This window comes from Mytilus edulis, chromosome 3 (assembly GCF_963676685.1).
Source record: "Mytilus edulis chromosome 3, xbMytEdul2.2, whole genome shotgun sequence".
Lineage (NCBI taxonomy): Eukaryota > Metazoa > Mollusca > Bivalvia > Mytilida > Mytilidae > Mytilus > Mytilus edulis.
The window spans coordinates 90920444-90940881 of NC_092346.1; the positions used below are offsets into that span (position 1 = coordinate 90920444).

At 31.7% G+C, this 20438-nt stretch overlaps 1 protein-coding gene across 2 annotated transcripts in view; it reads left to right on the forward strand.

The window, feature by feature from the left end:
* The window catches only part of LOC139514680 (bifunctional glutamate/proline--tRNA ligase-like), a 52310-nt gene that overhangs the window by 22744 nt on the left and 9128 nt on the right, over positions 1-20438 (forward strand). Inside the window, exons 17-27 of one of the 2 annotated variants that reach the window (XM_071304173.1) lie at positions 467-619; positions 1165-1277; positions 3626-3737; positions 4860-5006; positions 5478-5687; positions 6369-6581; positions 7072-7284; positions 7954-8166; positions 8493-8705; positions 18426-18635; positions 18909-19108. In XM_071304173.1, coding sequence (XP_071160274.1) covers positions 467-619; positions 1165-1277; positions 3626-3737; positions 4860-5006; positions 5478-5687; positions 6369-6581; positions 7072-7284; positions 7954-8166; positions 8493-8705; positions 18426-18635; positions 18909-19108 — 1997 coding nt within the window. The remainder of the gene's footprint in view (positions 1-466; positions 620-1164; positions 1278-3625; positions 3738-4859; positions 5007-5477; positions 5688-6368; positions 6582-7071; positions 7285-7953; positions 8167-8492; positions 8706-18425; positions 18636-18908; positions 19109-20438) is intronic. The other variant, XM_071304174.1, reaches the window with a different exon arrangement.

Here is a 20438-nt window from a genome sequence, read left to right on the forward strand (position 1 = left end):
TTAGTCAAATACAAACTTATTACCCATCAAAATATCATACTTTACATAAATTTCAAGAAAATTAACCCAAAAAAAGACAAAAAAAAAGACTCATTTTTGCGGAGTTGTCTCCCCTGCCAATGTTAATTTTCATAGGAAACTAAAAATGCTGATTTTGAGTTTAGAGATATAGATTAGAACTAAAACATTTTCTGATGCAATTAGTTTGAGGTTAAATCTTAGTTTGACTGGACTATAGCCCTTTTTAGTGTTGTACACAGTGATACAGTAATTTATTTTTCATGATTTTCTTATTCTCTTTTATTATAACTACATCCAGCTGTGAAAAGGCACAGTTAAAAGTATCATTTTATGTGTCAAATAATTATAAATGGATCTTATCTTAGATGCATGATTATATTCTTTCGAAAGTTTTCCTAATCATTTGTAAGTACTAAGGTTGTAAAATGATATGGTCTTCTTTCAGGACTTTAAGAAGACTCAGAAGATCACATGGTTAGCTGTAACAGACAAGGCTCCCTTCATTCCATGTGTTTGTGTCCAGTATGACCACATTATAACTAAACCTATACTTGCCAAAGGGGAGGACTTTAAACAGTATGTCAACAGGAACTCTAAGGTAATTCTTTCAATATCTTTACTGGAATATGGTGTTTATAAATGTCATTTTTTTATATATTATATATTTTATATTTATGTATTTAAAAAAAGACGATTATCTGAAAAATATGAGAGTGATTTCATAAAATGTAAAACTTAAGTCTGATTTTAATAAGATTTAATCAGTTTATATCAGCAATGTCTCAGACAAGTTCAAAAATCAGTTCTGATCAATTAAAAGCTTTATGCCCTTGAAAATATTAATTATATGGAAAATTGCATTGTTAGTACTTTCACATATACAATTTTTCCCTAATGTATATCAGAAATGCCTCAGACAATTTAAAAATGAGTGTTGAGCAAACTATTTAAAAAAAGATATTTCCCTATATATTAATTTTATTGGAATTTGCAGTGCATTTGCTGTCAATCCTTCATTTCTCTAAGACAATTATAAAAAGTTTTAAAACAAAAAATATAAATATTTCCCTTGGAAATGTTGAACAGATAAAATATGTGCAATGCGGGAAACCTTGGAACTCAATACTTTAATTTGTTTTTCAGCAAGACAATGTAATGTATGGAGATCCATGTTTGAAAGATCTAAAGAAAGGGGACATAATCCAGCTCCAGAGGAGAGGCTATTATATCTGTGATCAGCCATATGAATCTGTGAGGTAAATAACTGTAAATCATGTACCGTATTTATTCTAATAAACGCCCTGGGGGCGAAGACAATTTCCAAAAGGGGGCGTCAATTAGAGAAACGAATTTTGTACCTTACTTCATTGACTTTTACCTGAATTTTGTTGAAACAGACTGTAGTAACATGCACGTGTTTCTTATTGTCTCCATAATCTTCAAATAGCGTTTATCGGTAATGTGACCTCATCAAATAATTTGTTAAAATTTTCGAATGAACAAGCGTGCAATAACAATAACATTTGATGTATAAATTTATTCAATATTAGTTTAGAAATGCATGCCTGTTTATAACGTTGAACTTCAATAGCGTACTGTGTAACTGACAGATCTATTTTTGGAACTTGTACACACTGTGTTGTATTATCGGAGTGGATTAAAACATTGGCATTATTGATTTTTCGTTTCATGTTTCTGAGTGACCGGGTCTATGTCTTTGCAATATTGTAATGTGTAAGTTTCAATTTTATTTTTTTAACTACAAACTGGGGGCGTTTATTAGAAGTCAAAAGTTCGATTTTCAATAGGGGGCGTTAATATGAAGGGGGGCTTTAAATAGAATAAATACGGTATACACATAATGCTAATAAAATTGCAAAACATTTCCCATCACAATTTGGAATGATAAAAAACAGTGCAATAATTTCTAAATTTACAAGTGAAGATTTTTATGGATAATTTTTCTACAGCTTATATGTTTATAGTCAATTCAGCAATGTGTTTCAGGTAGGCAGCTAATGCTATAGTAACTGTTTCTTCAAATCCTTTGTCTATGTCATAACCTTGGATATGTATGAGGGCTTGTTTTAGATATGGGACATTTTCAAATAGCATGGTCTTGGTTTCTCCCTCTGATTTTACCTCTGCATCTTTACAGACTGAGATTTAAAAAAATCCTTGATTAAGCAAATCAAAAGATCCTGTTTTAAGTCTTATAAAAATTTCGATAAAAAATGTCCTAATTTTGAAATTCTCTGTAATTTAGTTCTTTGAAAAACTTATTTAACACCCTTACCTGCCAACTTTCACGATTTAGGCGTGTATTACACGATTTTGACCCTTTGTCACGATAGCACAATCGTGATCGTGAAAAACCCTCTAAAACACGATTTTGTGAAAATCTACACGAAAAATATGACGGTTCCCGATTTTGAGCTGTGTCCAAGGAAGACATTTGTGTTCAGCCAATCAAATTCTATGTTTCTCATGATCAAATTAATCAGCCAATCAAAACCGTCTTCTCTCGAGTTAGTTCTAACATCCTAGATTTTGAACTTGTTTTTTTAAATCGTGAACATGGCAAATGGTTTTTTTTACCTGCAAGGAGGTTCTTATACAGAATAAGAATAAAAGCATGGCTGATTGACAAACTTCAATGATGCAGTACTACCATAAAGATAATAAATAGTAGTTTATTCACTAATTTATTGATATTACTCTTGCTGTAACAAATGATATGTATTTTTCAAATGAACAAAACAAAAAACCCCACATGAGGAATCACCTAAATGAGGGATTTCCCTTAGTCAAGGGGGCATTTTACTTCTGTGAAAAATAAAAATGAAAAATGTAGATTTTTATTTAACTTAAAAATGGGAAATTCTGACATTATATTTAGAAGAACATTTCTAAATGTAGGGTCCAATTATTTTGAAAAATAAAGAAGATATACATGATATATTAGGCCAAGAACATACCAAAATTCTTGGACATGTGTTGACCATATTATACCAGATAGATGACATGTGTTGACCATATTATACCAGATAGATAATAAGATGTATAATTCTTTGGGAAAAGTTTCTTCAAATGATATGAATATTAGAATATGTGCTCATTTTTACTTAAAAAGTGGTTTTTAATGTCCTTACATTGAGGGGATACCCCTAGGTGTTGTTCCCAACCTGATAAAGGTCTTTCTTTGTGCATAATTTTAAATTAGAAAAGTCAACAATTATTTAATATCCTTACACATGAAATTAATTCCTGGTCTTGTAGCTACCTGTTCATCTTTTCTACTGATATATAATAACTAGAATCATGCAAATAAACTTTAGAAAAGGCATGTAAGCTCATCTTACAAATATGACACTTTTTCTAGACCACAAAACAGCACACGCAAAATAGTCGTCGCAAAGAATTGTAACCTTTGAAATTGTTGTCGTGCACTAAAACCCCCATGGGCACTTTCAAAACTTGGCAGGTATGAACACCATGGTTTTTGCATGTTAATTTATGTTAACTTAAAAACAACTCAAATGGTTAAACTCAGTTAATTTTTTAACAGTATTTATTTTGAATGAACTAACATGTTCTGTTGCAGTGTCTTCACTGGAAAGTGTGGTCCATGTGTACTTCTGAATATCCCAGACGGTCATCAGAAAGAAATGCCCACAGCTGGTTCTAAACATAAACAGGAAGGCAGTGCTAAAGAGGTATAAATCTATATGTATTATATATTCCATTATTTATTATTTCTTATGAAGGAAGAACACGAGAACATTTGCATCCCTCAACACTAAAAACTTACATAATAATCCACTGAAAAAAGTAAACTTAATTGAATGACATTAAAATTTTATTTATAATCAAGGAAACAAAAAGTATTTTTACTCTATCATGGCAAATTTTAAATTTCAGATTGAAATATAGAAATTTCAATATTTGACAATTCTGATGCCCTTTTGTCAAAAACTTAATTTTGATAGCAAGTGAATAAATAACAATAACCACGTTTTGCCAGTAAATCTATATAAATCAGTCAAAAGAAGTGTGACAGATTCCTTAGGAATTTTCAAATATAGTAAAATAATATCAATTTACATCCCAAAAAATACTTATTAAATGTTTTTGTTATAAAAAGGTATGCAATTTTGAACAGATATATCATGTTAAGGTGGGGTATTTGCGAAAAATACCAGTCGAGAGAATTTTAAATTTCGCGAGCCGTAAGGTGAGGGAAGTTCTTTCTCAAGACTGGTATTTTTCGCAAATACCCCTCAAGAACATGCTATATCTGTTTAATTACACCGAATGTTAATGTTAAAAAATGCATTGATATTCGTGACGTTACAAGAGTCCAGTCGGATAGAGTATTTTTTGGCAAATACCACGGCAGAGAGGGTGAAAAAGGCATATCCTTTTTGCATATACCCCAGCAGCGTTAAAAAGTGAACGATATTCATTTGATAACAGTAAATTGGTGAAAAATACACTGGCTATCAACCAATCAAAACCCCGGATTCTTACATAAGGTGTAATTACATGTAATATATAACTATTAATATAGGCTTGTTTATGTTGAAACTTCTTTTATGAGCTTGGTGGTTTGAAAAATATCCTTGCTTTTCAAGTATCTACTTCAAAGTTGAAGTGAAAAAAATTATGCACCCATTGTCATAAAAGAGTTTAAATCAGAGATGAAAAAAGCACATTGGTTTATTAAAAATTGAAGAAGAAAAAAACATGCAGGGTTGGGTTTTTTCAGCAAATATTTTCATACACTTCTGTTGAAATAATTTTCAAATGATTAATAGCCAAGTCTGGTGTATTTACAGAAAGCCCAGAGTAAGAAAGGCAAAGCAGCAGAAAAATCACCAAAGGATGAAAACCCTCCATCTAACTTTGATGTAGTAGATTTATATAACAGGACCAAAGCACAGGGAGAAAGGGTCAGAAATCTTAAGACTGAAAAGGCTAAAAAGGTAAGTGGTCACTTCAGCAATGCTCAAACAACAATTATTATTATAATTTAGATAGTCGTACTATTTGCATCATACAAAAGTGTTAAAAAAATGTTTTTAGTTGATTATAATGACAGAATTGTACGCTCGAAATTCCAGCTGATGACTTTATCCAAAGGAATTCTTTAACAAAACAATACCATTATATAGTTCACAATTGTTTTGTCCTAAAGTTGTTTTTGCAGCTAATTTTTCAAAATTGAGCACTTGAAAGGGAATTTTTGTTGTCCATTATGAGGAAAGGACTTCATGGAAATCATCGGTATTTTTAGGGAGGAATATTTTTATTGATTCCAGTTGAATTGAAATGGGTGTAAAGATTGATTTAATACTTGCAGTTTTTTTACTTTTTACTAGTGGAATTTACAATTTTTCAAAACCATTTTTATTGTTTTAATCTATAATTTATGAAATGTTTTCCCCAATGTTAAGGAGTTGGTTGATACTGAAGTTAAGATATTGTTGGCCCTGAAAGCTGAATATAAGTCTGCAACTGGTAAGGACTGGAAACCAGATGACCTACCAAAGGCCTCACTGCCTTCAGCAACAAGTTCTGTTAAAGGTGATGCTGGAAAACTGAATGAAGAGATTGCAGCCCAGGGTAATAAAGTCAGGGATCTTAAGAGTGCCAAGGCTTCAAAAGTAAGAATTTAGTAAAAAGGTCTAATATATTGAATACATCTGGTCCAAGTACACAGTTATCGTCCTTTGATTTTCGTTGTCCACGAATATAGTCCTTAGTGTGGACAGTGTGTTACTTGCCAATTTTTTGTATACCCTTTCCAAATTTATTTCTCCATGTTTTATGCCTCATATAGCAAGTAGGGGGTGAAAGACGCTGTAAAAAAATTTGGGTCATAAATATTAATGTAAAGTAGTGATTAGGTCCAGCTGAAAAAGGTAAAAATTTGGCACTTCGGAAGCTGTCAAAAGACCCCCTTAACATAAAATTGTCCATATTTTGAGTTAGAGCCGATGAAGTTCTCTATAATTTTGATATAATTTGTCCCAAAAGTAGTACAACACGCTGTAAAAATATTATTGAGAAAGCACAGGTGGGATTTTTTTAATTTTCATTTATTGTCTAAAAGAAATGCACTACGAAATAACTGTGTACTCCGACCATCTGCAAGCTTGTAAATATAGATTTAGTGATTTCTTTTAAAACCTATAAACATACAAATAGTAAAAATTATTTTTTTGGTAATTGATGATTGTTGTATCACTTATACATAGTTTGTTGTTGTTGAAAGCTTTTAGAAATCATCCCTTATTCAACCAACTCAATTTTGTAAAGATAAGTCATCAATATGTTTAAAATAGGCTGACATTGACACAGCAGTAAAGGCTCTCCTGGCATTGAAAATTGAATACAAAACTGCTACTGGTTCTGACTGGAAACCAGGCTGTGTTCCTCCTTCCACAGGAGCACCACCAGCTACATCATCCACAGGAGGGTCTGGTGTTGATATTAATAACAAAATAGCAGCCCAGGGTGATAAAGTCAGACAGTTGAAATCAGATAAAGCAGCTAAGGTAATGTATCTCTCAGAAGTATAAGATTATAGTATTGCTTTATTACAGGAAACTGTATGGCTAATAAACTTGTTCTCAAGTACAGAAAGAGGTCATTTTCTGCAGCAATGAATGCAAATTACAACTTTACAACTTTATTAACTGGTATTTTGCAAAAGATGAAGCCAAAAACTAAAAATGATTTTTGTATTGTTTACATTAGGAATTTGTTGTTTGGTTTGAGTTGAATATTTTCTATTTTCTGTTGAATTAATTTGTAAGATCTTACTCATTAATAAAGGCTCTACATGTCATGACTATTTTTTGTAAACGAAAGTTTTGCTGGCTTATTGATATGTATTCCATATCTCCTTTAATACATTGTTATTTATTGAAAAAAATCAATAGAATGTATTCTAACAACCCTTGGTTGCCAAATATGTAAAGAACTGGTTTGATGAAAGAAATTTTCATATTTGAATCTAAAATGTTCATGTTTTATTTGAAATAGGCTGACATTGACACAGCAGTAAAGGCTCTCCTGGCATTGAAAGCTGACTACAAAACTTCTACTGGTTCTGACTGGAAACCAGGTTGTGTACCTCCTTCCACTGGAACACCACCAGCTACATCATCCACAGGAGGGTCAGGTGTTGATATCAATAACAAAATAGCAGCCCAGGGTGATAAAGTCAGACAGTTGAAGTCAGATAAAGCAGCCAAGGTAATTAATCTTTTAGTAGTATATGAAAATTGTTTTATTTTGTTTACAGAAAATTGTCTGGAATTGTACTGCTTTCATAATAGAATTTGAAATGACTACATTAAAAGTATGTCATTTAAAAAGTACAAAGGATTTATTTAAAAACTTATATGAATGTAATTTTACTTAGTACTCTACTTTTATATGCCTTAGTGGTGGGGCCATTAAATTTTACCCAAGTCCATCTCTACTCTATGTACAAACTAAATGTTTACCTTAAAACACAGATCAAGTATGAATTTCTGTGGCGTCACTTGTACTGTTCAGTTATGCCCCATTAAAAATGTAAAAATTGCTTAATTTTTCGTTTCTGTTCTCTAACTTCTGTTCGCCTTATCCAAATGTTATGAAACTGATACACAATGCTAAGTACCACAAAACTCTGATCAAGCACTTTTACTATTCTTAAGTTATGCCTTTTATAACATTATATGCTTGTGGAGGTATCATCTGTGTCTCATGGACACATTCCAAGTTATTTCCATATTTTCTTTGATTCAAAGTATATTGAATAAATGTTCAAAAACAGATAACTAAACAACACATGAATACCAACCATATGAAAGTTTGCAATGATAGAATATACAGTTAATGCTAAAAACTAAAATTATCATGTTTTATTTAAAATAGGCTGACATTGACACAGCAGTAAAGGCTCTCCTGGCATTGAAAGCTGAATACAAAACTGCTACTGGTTCTGACTGGAAACCAGGCTGTGTTCCTCCTTCAGCTGGAACACCACTAGCTGCATCATCCACAGGAGGGGCTGCTGTTGATATCAATGACAAAATATCAGCCCAGGGTGATAAAGTCAGACAGTTGAAATCAGATAAAGCATCTAAGGTAAGATCTCTTTGAGTACGATAGTGTATGAGTATAGTATTCTTCAATTCACAGAAAACGAATTCTAGAAAAATTGGATTTAAGTGGGTGGATAATATGTTATCACTTATGCTGCCTACTAGCCTATAGGTAATTTTATAATTTTTTGAACATTCAAATTCATGGTTGCATATTCCTTCAAAATCCACAAAAAATCATCTCTTACGAATGATCATGTACCTAGAGAAAATCTCAATGAAAAAGCAACCCAACACAGAATTCTCGAATATGTAAAGGTTTGCTTTGACTGAAAAAATTGTAAAAAAACATTGTTTTATTTTAAATAGGCTGACATCGATGTAGCAGTGAAGGCGCTACTTGCATTGAAAGCTGAATACAAAACTGCTACTGGTTCTGACTGGAAACCAGGATGCGTACCTCCTTCCACTGGAGCACCACCAGCTGCATCATCCACAGGAGGGTCTGGTGTTGATATCAATAACAAAATAGTTGCCCAGGGTGATAAAATCCGGCAGTTGAAGTCTAGTAAAGCAGCAAAGGTAATGTCTCTTTCAGTAGTATAAAACACCTTTAAACAAAATGGGTGCTCCAAATGTTTTTAATTTAACAGTGTTGACGTTAAATGCATGTTTTGTATGAATGTTTATTTTATTGATTTTTGTCTCAATTGCAATGCAAGTAGAATGGTAGGATTACTAACAATTAGAAATAGCAGCAGCCTTAACTATTTATATAAAGCTATATATTGTAGAAGGTGGAAGACATGGATACAGATACCTCATGATATGATATTTCTGTCTGTCATATGTACATTGTTCTTGACTTCATTTTAATGGATAGCTGTTGTGTCATGTAAATTTCTCACTTATTATTTGTATTTATAATACTAAAATAACGAGGTCCAATTTGTCAGCCGTCATCGGGTAAAAACGACAAATCAAAAAATTCAACTTTATATATAGCTAATATAGGACAATGGTGTAGATTAAAAATTACACCACTCCAGACCCTTTTGTTTTCCATATAATTAATATTGCCAATAATTAACAAGATCCGGGTCGAATCCGATATCAATATCAATAGTATATTTACCTGTTACCTATTACCTTATCTGTACGGGTTCCGCATCTGACAGGCGCACCACCAAACGGTGTATTTGATTTTGCTATATACACAGGTCATAATCACAGGGTTGACACTACTAAATTCGATCATTGTCAAATTGTTCCCTATTGTAGTATTTATCACAGGGTTGACACTACTAAATTCGATCATTGTCAAATTGTTCCCTATGGTAGTATTTATCACAGGGTTGACACTACTAAATTCGATCATTGTCAAATTGTTCCCTATTGTAGTATTTATCACAGGGTTGATACTACTAAATTCGATCATTGTCAAATTGTTCCCTATTGTAGTATTTATCACAGGGTTGACACTACTAAATTCAATCATTGTCAAATTGTTCCCTATTGTAGTATTTATCACAGGGTTGACACTACTAAATTCAATCATTGTCAAATTGTTCCCTATGGTAGTATTTATCACAGGGTTGACACTACTAAATTCGATCATTGTCAAATTGTTCCCTATGGTAGTATTTATCACAGGGTTGACACTACTAAATTCGATCATTGTCAAATTGTTCCCTATTGTAGTATTTATTACAGGGTTGACACTACTAAATTCAATCATTGTCAAATTGTTCCCTATTGTAGTATTTATCACAGGGTTGACACTACTAAATTCAATCATTGTCAAATTGTTCCCTATTGTAGTATTTATCACAGGGTTGACACTACTAAATTCAATCATTGTCAAATTGTTCCCTATTGTAGTATTTATCACAGGGTTGACACTACTAAATTCAATCATTGTCAAATTGTTCCCTATTGTAGTATTTATCACAGGGTTGACACTACTAAATTCAATCATTGTCAAATTGTTCCCTATTGTAGTATTTATCACAGGGTTGACACTACTAAATTCGATCATTGTCAAATTGTTCCCTATGGTAGTATTTATCACAGGGTTGACACTACTAAATTCGATCATTGTCAAATTGTTCCCTATTGTAGTATTTATCACAGGGTTGACACTACTAAATTCGATCATTGTCAAATTGTTCCCTATTGTAGTATTTATCACAGGGTTGACACTACTAAATTCAATCATTGTCAAATTGTTCCCTATTGTAGTATTTATCACAGGGTTGACACTACTAAATTCAATCATTGTCAAATTGTTCCCTATTGTAGTATTTATCACAGGGTTGACACTACTAAATTCAATCATTGTCAAATTGTTCCCTATGGTAGTATTTATCACAGGGTTGACACTACTAAATTCGATCATTGTCAAATTGTTCCCTATTGTAGTATTTATCACAGGGTTGACACTACTAAATTCAATCATTGTCAAATTGTTCCCTATTGTAGTATTTATCACAGGGTTGACACTACTAAATTCGATCATTGTCAAATTGTTCCCTATTGTAGTATTTATCACAGGGTTGACACTACTAAATTCGATCATTGTCAAATTGTTCCCTATTGTAGTATTTATCACAGGGTTGACACTACTAAATTCAATCATTGTCAAATTGTTCCCTATGGTAGTATTTTAATCAGAAAGACTTTCTAAGATAACAATACGAATACTAAAAATCTGGACTTAGAATAAGGCGTATAGGTACAGTTTTCAATTTGTTAGCGGGCATGACGTAAAACAGCGAATCAAAGAAGTCAACTTTATAGGACAATGCTGTTGATTAAAAAATACTCCATTCCAGGAACTTTTGCTTTCCAAATAATTAATATTACCAATAATTGATAAGTTCCAGGTCAAACGGGTTCAAACAGAAAGATTTGAAAGCAGAGAAAACTGTGTATCTTATAATTGGCATGACAATACCAATACTAAATTAAGGCCTAGGCATAGTTATATACTTTATTTCAGTCACGGACCCGCAATATCACGGGTGTGTTCTATTATGGGTTAAAGATTAAAGTTATGTGATTAGGTTCGTTTCTAGATTCTATAAGCAGAAGGTCTAACACATATGTGGTGTATAGAATGATTGTCATGTCTCAGTTCATTGGTCAGTGTTAAGTTGTAGTGGCCTCTTTTAAGAGAATATAGACAATAAGTCAACTATATTTGGTAAGTGGAATGATTGTAAGCCTAACATCTCTGTCTAGCTGGGTTCATCTGACCTTTACCTGGTTTTCGTTGTTCATATAGTTAATGTTAAGTTTTCTTGGTTTACATGTACCCAAGAAATGATAGAAACTTGATATCCAACTAATACTAATGAATCCACAGTAAGTTTGAACTATGCATTCAAACAGAGTTATATAGCTTGGATTGTATATTGTATTTTAATCAATTTAGATTAATGCAGCTACACAGAGTTAATCTAAAGAGAGATAAGAAAAATGTAAGTGTAGTACAAAACAGGACAAATTGATATTTCTGAAATCATTTTATGTGTCAAGTTTAGTTCATTGTCACTTAATCCTCAATCACAGTCTCTTAGATGTCAGCACTTTACCCTGATGATTTAACTTCATATAAAGGTGGTTTCTTTGATACATTCATGATACCACAGAAAGGCACTTTGAAAATGTGGTTACCATCTATAAAGGCAATTTAGGACTTTCTCTTGTATTTTCTTTGAAAAAATAAGTCTTTAGCACCTATTCTCAGCAGAGAATGCATTTCCTGTGTCCCCCTGCATGTTTCTATGGATAAGCCCTGAGTAATAACTGGGAACTCACAAATCTTCTACATTTTTGTCTCACTTGATCGAATCAAAAAGGTAGACTTGGGTAAACTGGCTATGTCAGCGAGCAGCATCAATAATAATTTGTGATTAAGTGAGTTTATGGGGAACCACAAGTGGTAGGTCAATGATATTTGGTATGCAGTTGTATAAGCATTGGTATATCTCATTTTGATGTAAATTATTTGACCCTGCCTCCTCAGTAATGTCATTGACATAGAAACTTTAATGATTTTGAAACTTTTGCTTTGTTAATATGTATTAGTTTGTGATTAGGACAACTTAATATTTGTATTTAGGTAAAGTTTGTTTAAAGGGAACGACTTATGAAAAGTCAATGGTATTTTGAAGTTTTGTATTGGCATTTCCATGAATATTGATTGCCCTTTACTTTCCTTCATAGTCCATTGAATTTGAATATTTGCATTACTTGCATGTATAAGTATTGCAATTTGAATGTCAACAGTTGAATTATAATAATAACAAATAGGCAAGTATCTCTGCGATAAGTTTATGAAACTTATACTCAATCAAAATGGAATTTGGGCATTACGTCACTCAACTGTTAGAGGTATGCCCCTTTATATAGCTACTTCAGTACAAATAAACTTGATGTACAGTTCTAAATATGTATATCAAATGTGCATCTGAAAAGCTGTATATAAACTGTACATCTGTAAAGCTGTATATCAAATGTTCATGATCATAGGCGTATCCAAAGGTGGGGGGCCAGCCCCCCCTTTTTTTGTAGAATAAATTTGGTTGATTATATAGGGAATCACTGAAGCATGACTGAAGTGGCCCCCCTTAGGTCAGTCATCTTATGAAAAGTTCTGGATCTGCCACTGCAGACACATGGTTCTATGGAACCTGCTAGCAATATAAGTTCATTTGGCCTAAAGGGCTAGAGTGAGCTATTCCTATCACTTGGTGTCAGTTGCCAGCAATATCCACTGAATGAGACCAAACTTGGCAACAATCATTATCAGGATATTTGTTTTATAAATTGATCATAGGTGGTAAATTATTTTCTTCTTTTGCTTCTAAGCATTATTCTACTGCATTTCTCTTTGGAGCTTAATGAAATTTAAGTCATAGGTCATATTTTTATGCCCCACCTAGGGGCTTATGTTTTTTGGTCTGTTACTTCATTTGTTTGTCCCACTTCAGGTTAAAGCTTTTGGTCAAGGTATTTTTTTAATGAAGGTGAAGTCTAATCAATTTGAAACTACACATGTTCCCTATGATATGATATTTCTAATTTAAAGCCAAATTAGAAATTTTACCCCCAGTTTCACGATCCACTGAACATAGAAAATGAAAAAAGTGGGAGTGGGGTATCCGTGAACTATGGACACATTCTTGTTGTTTTCAAAAATAAGTGTCTCTCATATATTTAATTGGGTTAGTACTATTTGGAGACATAATTTAAATTGAAAATTAATAATGTAAGTGCTCTCTCACAAAAAGATGTGACGCGTGCATTGTATAGGTTTTTGTCATATTAATTTTCAGACAGTCAGAGTTCTCCTAATCTAATTTTATAAATCCATGATCCAGGTTAAGTTTGTGTGGTTAAGCCTTTATTTCAAATACTTTTAGCAATAATATGTCAACTATATTTGGTGTATGGAATGATTTTGAAGTGTGAATGTCTATCTGGCAGGGTTCAGCTGATCTTGCCCCCTTTTCATGGTTCCTAGGTCAATATTAAGCTTTTGTTGTAAGGATGTTATTTCAGATACTATAAACAATAGGTTAAGTGTATTTGGTGTATGGAATGATTGTAAGATATACATGTCCTTGTGGCAAGGTTTGTCTGACCTAAACCTCATTTCCATGATTAAAATTGTTTCTCTGATACTTCATGTGTAAGTTTCATGTGTAAGTAATAAGTCAACTCCAATCTGTGTATGCAATGATATAAAGAGTACAGGTCTTTCAAACATGGTTTCATGTGACCTTGACATCGTTTTTATGGCCCATTAGTCAATGTTAAGTTTTGTGTTTGGGTCAGTTTCTTATGTACTACATGTATAAGTTATAGATCAACAATGTTTAGTGTATAGACTGAGTGTAAACCTTACATGTCTGGCTGGCTGGGTCCATCTGCTCTTGAACTCATTTACATGGATTGTTGTTTATCTGATACTTTTCGTAAAACCTTTATTTTAAAATTAAGTCTTGGTTAAGTTCAATAGTAAGAAAAACCAGACTTGTAAAAATATCACTTATTAATTATGGTAGTCTGGATAGCCCTTTGATTTACTGGTGCAGGAGGCATTACATTTTGCCCTTGTCTGTCTGCATGTCCATCCATATGTCTGGCTATACGTCCTGAAAGTTCTGAAATTAATTTCCATTCTCTAACTTTAGTTTTCTTCAACCCAATGTTATGAAACTGATACACAATGCTTATAACTACCAAACACAGATCAAGTTTGAATTTGGGTGGACTCACTTTTACTGTTCTCCAGGTGTACCTTTTTTAATTGAAAATTGCTTAAGTTATTGTTTCTACACTCTTAACTTTAGGTTGTTTCCACAAAATCTTATAAAACTTATACACATTGCTTTTTACAAAACAAAATGGATCAAGATGGAATTCAGGTAGCGTCTCTCTCATAATTCTTGAGTTTTGTCCCTTTGTAAATTGGAAAATTACAGAACTACACATATGTACATGTTTTCTGCTCTTTGATCAGGTTGCTGTCTCTTTGACATATCTCAATTTTATGAAGGTTTCCATTAAAAACTGATTATATATTACTACCTTAATTACATTGCAAGCCTCATTGCTTGAATGGTATTTGTTTCTCATGGCATTTGCTTCTCTGTTATAAGTAGTTAAAAGTATCAGTTTGCAGAACAGGAAATCAACCAGCAAGTATATAGTTTTTCATTTGAAAATATTTTATTGTCAGATGGATCCAGTTAAGATAGTTTATAAGTAAAGAGTTATTTAATTGATATTATTTTTTGGTCATTCCTTTATAAACAAATTAATTCTTTTAAAATCTTTGATAGTTTCTCCATTGATTTTATTACATTTTAATGAATAAAACATGCCTGGTCTATTTATAACTTTAAACTTACAACTCCTAACTTTGACCTACAATCCTATTAAAATATTTAGCCACGTGGATTGATTTCTGATACATCTTACATCTCCTGCAGGTAAAATCAGATATTTAGTTAATTTCAGATTTTTTTATGATCATAAATAGTATTTAAGATAAACATTTTTTTTGTATTTTATGATATGACTATGTTCATGTGTCAAATCCCTTATATTTTGATATATTGAAGGAAGATAAAAAAAGATGTGTTTACAAATGAATATGAAATGTGGTGATGCAATCATCTGAGGACATTGACAGGTGCTATGATAAGTTGTACATTGACAAAAATAGTGATCTAATACAATGTAATGTTAACCTATTTATACAATTTCCTTTGGTTGAATGAATGAAAGTTTCAAGTAATTTAAAGAATAGATAAGAGGTCTATTTATCTATCTCTTGAAGTAGAAAAGCTAATATACCAGTACCTGAAAAGTAGAAATTATTTTGGGTAAATTCCTGTATTGATATGAAATTTTAAAAAAAAATTGGCTCTGAAATTCTTATACATTTAAAAAGCCTAGCCAATTCTATTTTCATAATAAAAACATCAAAAATCCAATGTTTCTAAAACAATACAAGCATCTGCAATTTTATGACTGCATTTTAATAGAATCCAATTAATCCAATAACTTTGAAACTTTGAAACTTCTACAGGCTGCAAAAATACTTGAATTTTCTGTTATATACTTTTTTTTATTTTGTTTGTGGTTTAATATTTATTTAAATGAGATAATGGAATTAAATGTATATGATTTTTAATGCATAAAGATAATAACATTTGTCTGAACTTTTTTTAATGTTTCATTTTAATTTATAACAAGAATGTGTCCAAAGTACACGGATGCCCCACTCGCACTATCCTTTTCCATGTTCCATGGACCGTGAAATTGGGTAATTATCTAATTTGGCATTAAAATTAGAAAGATCATATCATAAGCAACAAGTGTACTAAGTTTCAAGTTGATTGGACTTCAGCTTCATCAAAAACTACCTTGACCAAAAACTTTAACCTGAAACTCCCACTTTCATTTTCTATGTTCAGTGGACCGTGAAATTGGGGTCAAAAGTCTAATTTGGCTTAAAAATTAGAAAGATCATCTCATAAGCAACAAGTGTACTAAGTTTCAAGTTGATTGGACTTCAGCTTCATCAAAAACTACCTTGACCAAAAACTTTAACCTGGACAGACGAACGGAACCACAGACGGACGGACGGACGGACGAACGAAGCCACAGACCAGAAAACATAATGCCCCTCTACTATCGTAGGTGGGGCATAAAAATGTTTTTCTGTTACAAATCATGATGTATTGTTTTATGTGTACATGTTATGCTGCCCATCAAGGGCCCTTGATTGGAATAATAAATATTCTTATTCTTATTTATCTCACATTTATGATGGTAATATTTGTCCTTTTAATATGGAAATATTTTGATTGCCTCCTTTGTATTTTTATACAGATTATTATTAAAATGAATGTATTTTCCTTAATTTATTTAACTTAAACATGGTTCTCTTTTTCAATATTCCTATAGATTCTTAAGCAAATGTTCTATAATGTGGATGTTTGTGAAGAGAATGAAAACTTTACTTGTCACAGATTGTCATATTTTGTTCAATAATCTAGGGTATGTCATGTGTAAATTATGTAAAAGAAATGACCTTCTTATAAATGGAGCATGTAGAGATTTAATCACATGAATTATTGATTTCTCTATTTCACTATTAACACAATATTTCAAAGTCTTCATTAAAATGAAAACATAATGTCTCTTCTGTACTGAATTAATATAAAATTTGTATGTAAAAAAAGAGGCTTTAGTTACAGCAGATAACATGGAAGCAGGATGACTTTTTCGTAAAACTCTCATTTAACTTCATTCCAAACTGATGAACTGACATTTTATTTTCTGGAAAATTTCAAGATTGGATTTTTGTAAAAGAAAAAATATTACACTTGTTATAAATGATCAAAAGTTTGTAAGTCCAAACATTTTTTAGATTTAGTTAACATTTGACTTGAACAACATGATATTTTATTCATTTCATTAATTAATTTAACATAGATATTTTTGTCTGTGTTTCTTGTCATATCTTTAACTGTTAGAATTATTCAGGTTAGAATTAGATCACAACTTTCTTGTCATTCAGGTCAGCTTTCCTGTCTGTTCAGGTAAAATAATTTCATTAAACATATAAAATCAAATTTTCGCTTTTATGGTTTTGAATAAGAAACCAAGTTTATAGAAAATTCATAAAACTATTTCTTTTAAACGTGATTATAACTTGATTAAAATAGTAACTATTGCTGCAATTCTCATAAATTTTTCATTTTTCCTCATTTAGGTGCAAAATTTATTTTCTTGAAATAAAAGTATCACTTTATAAATGAATAGGTTCAGGGAGTATCCTTTAAATTCCTTAATACCCAACATCAATGATACAAGTAAACATTTGATGATAAAATATTCAAGAAATATCTGACCTGTATAAAATCAACCACCATTATAAAATTAAGGAGATGTGGTATGATTGAAGATGAGACAACTATCCACCTAAGTTCAAATAAGTGGATGTGAGCAATTATAGGCAACCGTAAAGCTTTCATTATTGAGTTAAACCAATACTGTATAGCTCTGATGCATAAGAACACTTAGGATGTCATTGTGATGTCAGAATTAGGCAACTTCATGAAGAAAATTATAATTTTGACTTAATTTACTACCTTAATTTTGACAGATTTTGTGTTAAATGACATTGGCCACATACATGGACAATCTTTATATCTTTTAAGAATGTGTATCCATATACATCTTTTGACTACAATTTTATTTTGGTCAAAACAGTGTGAACAAACTGCATAAAATGGCAATCTGGCTAAAAACTTGTAAAACATTGTACTTTTGAAGCTGTCATCATTGTTAAAAAAAACAGCAGATGAAAAGAGGGTGTAGTTATTCTAAATTGGCATATTTTTAAGATCATAAATATTGGTTCTTGCATACTTTGGATTCTTTATTATTCGTTGGATACCAATTTTCATGGGTTTCATGGGTACAGGTGAACCAAGAATTCACATCTTCAACAGATATCATATTTTCAATAGGCTTTGTCTACTGAGATTGGCACAACCAAGAAATCATTTATCCACGAATATGCAAGTTTTCAGCAATCCTCGAAAAATTGGTACCCATGAAAATAAATTAATCTGTAGTATGATATTACAAAATTCAACAGAAAAAAACTAAGGACTGACCCAGCATAATGAATCATCACAGTGACAATGTTAAGAGATAAACTTAATAGTGTAAAAATTACACCAGTTATCCTTATATGTATTTTATTTTTAGAAAGAAATTGATGAACATGTGAAGATATTATTGGATCTGAAAGCCCAGTACAAAACAGCTACAGGTAAAGACTGGAAACCAGCCCCAACAACTGCAACTCCAACTGCAGAGAAAATGCCAGCAACTACTAAAGATGCTTCAGACCTCAAGTCCCAGATAGATGCACAGGGTGAGACAGTCCGCAAGTTGAAGTCATCTGGAGCATCAAAGGTAAATTATATTGTATTGACCTGACCTACTCATTTTTGTGTAAGCATTTACTTTTATCAAGGTTAATACTAAGAATTATTTAGCTTTCTACAAAATAAAAAGTTAAAGAACTACATTCTTTTATATTCCACTAACATTGTTTTAGCTAGGCAATTAGCAAGCCGAAAGAGTATTTATCTTTTTATATTTATATATATGTTTTGTACCTGTAAGTAGATAGATGTTTAGGATAACCTTTCAATCCCCAATTGATAAGCTGTCGTTTTTTTGTAGGATGAAGTAGATAAAGAAGTGAAGACATTGTTAAGTCTCAAGGAAAAGTATAAAGAACAGACAGGGGAAGATCTGGCTGGAGGTGGTGGAAGGAAAGACAAAAAGGACAAGAAGGATAAGAAACCTAACAAAGAAACCAAACAGGAAACTAAAAAACCAGTACAAGATGATAGTCAAAAAGACCACAAGAAAATAACAAGGTATTATTATTGTCTAGTAACTGCTAGACTCTTTCTTTCAGAAAGAAATTTTTCATCTAAGTTTCTAATGAAAATAATTATTTGGTCTGCAAACTTCATAATGTTCAGTTTTTATTCGACCGCAAAATTTTTGCGATCATATATTGGTATCACGTCATCGTCGTCGTCTTCAGCGTTGTTCGAAGACGGATGGTTTCCAGATAATAACTTTGGTATAAGTGAATAGAAATCAACAAAATTTTAACAATGTTTATAACCACAAAAGGAAGCTTGGGATTGATTTTTGGGGTTATGGTCCCAAGGTTTAGGAATTAGGGGCCCAAAGGGGACCAAAATAAGCATTTATCTAGTGTCAGTACAAAAAGTTTTGTATAAGTATTTCAATTGTTCTGAAATTGTACCACAATGTTTAATACCATAAGTAGAATGTTGGGATATATTTTGTGGCTTATGGGGCAAACAGTCTAGGAATAAAGGGCCAAAAAGGGGCGAAAAACAAGCATTTTGTAGTTTCAAGACAATAATTGAAGTTATCTTTCTTTGTCCAGAATGGTTGTTGAATCACCTAAAACCAATGCTTTATGAAATCTTCTTTGAAAATTGGAGTTATCTTTCTTTGTCCAGAATAGTAGTTGAATCAACTTAAATCAATGCTATATACAATATACAATGCAATATTCACTTTACTACCAACTGATAAATTAAAGCAGTCTTTATCATTCAGTGATTACAAGCACTTTGATTACCATTCTAGGGTTATGCCCCTTTACAAATGGAAAAATTGAAGAATTTTTTAGTTTCTGTTCTCTTAACTTAAGTTTGTCTCAACTAAATTTAATGTAATGTGTATATACTAATGCTTATTACTTCTAAACTCAGTTTAAGTTCAATTTTTGGCAGCTTCACTTTTACAGTTCTTGAGGTATGTCCCTTTATAATGTTATATGCTAGCGGGGGTATCATCTGTGTTCCTTTGGACACATTCCCCATTTATTTTTTTAGAAGTTACTATTAATTAATATTAATTTTAATCATGACTGTATGACATTTTATATTTTAATATTTTATGATGTATTTAAATGAGAAGTTATTGTTGCAAACTCCATTAGAAGTTTAAATTGAGATCATTTTTGGAATAAGGGAAAAGGGGAGATGAAAAAAAGGGGGGGGGCTCAATTTTTCTCATTTCAGATTTCAGAAATTAAAAAGAAATTTCTTCAAATATTTTTGTTTGAGAGGATTAATATTCAACAGCATAGTGAATTGCTCAAAAGCAAAAAAAAAAATTTAAGTTCATTAGACCACATTCATTCTTGGTCAGAAACCTATG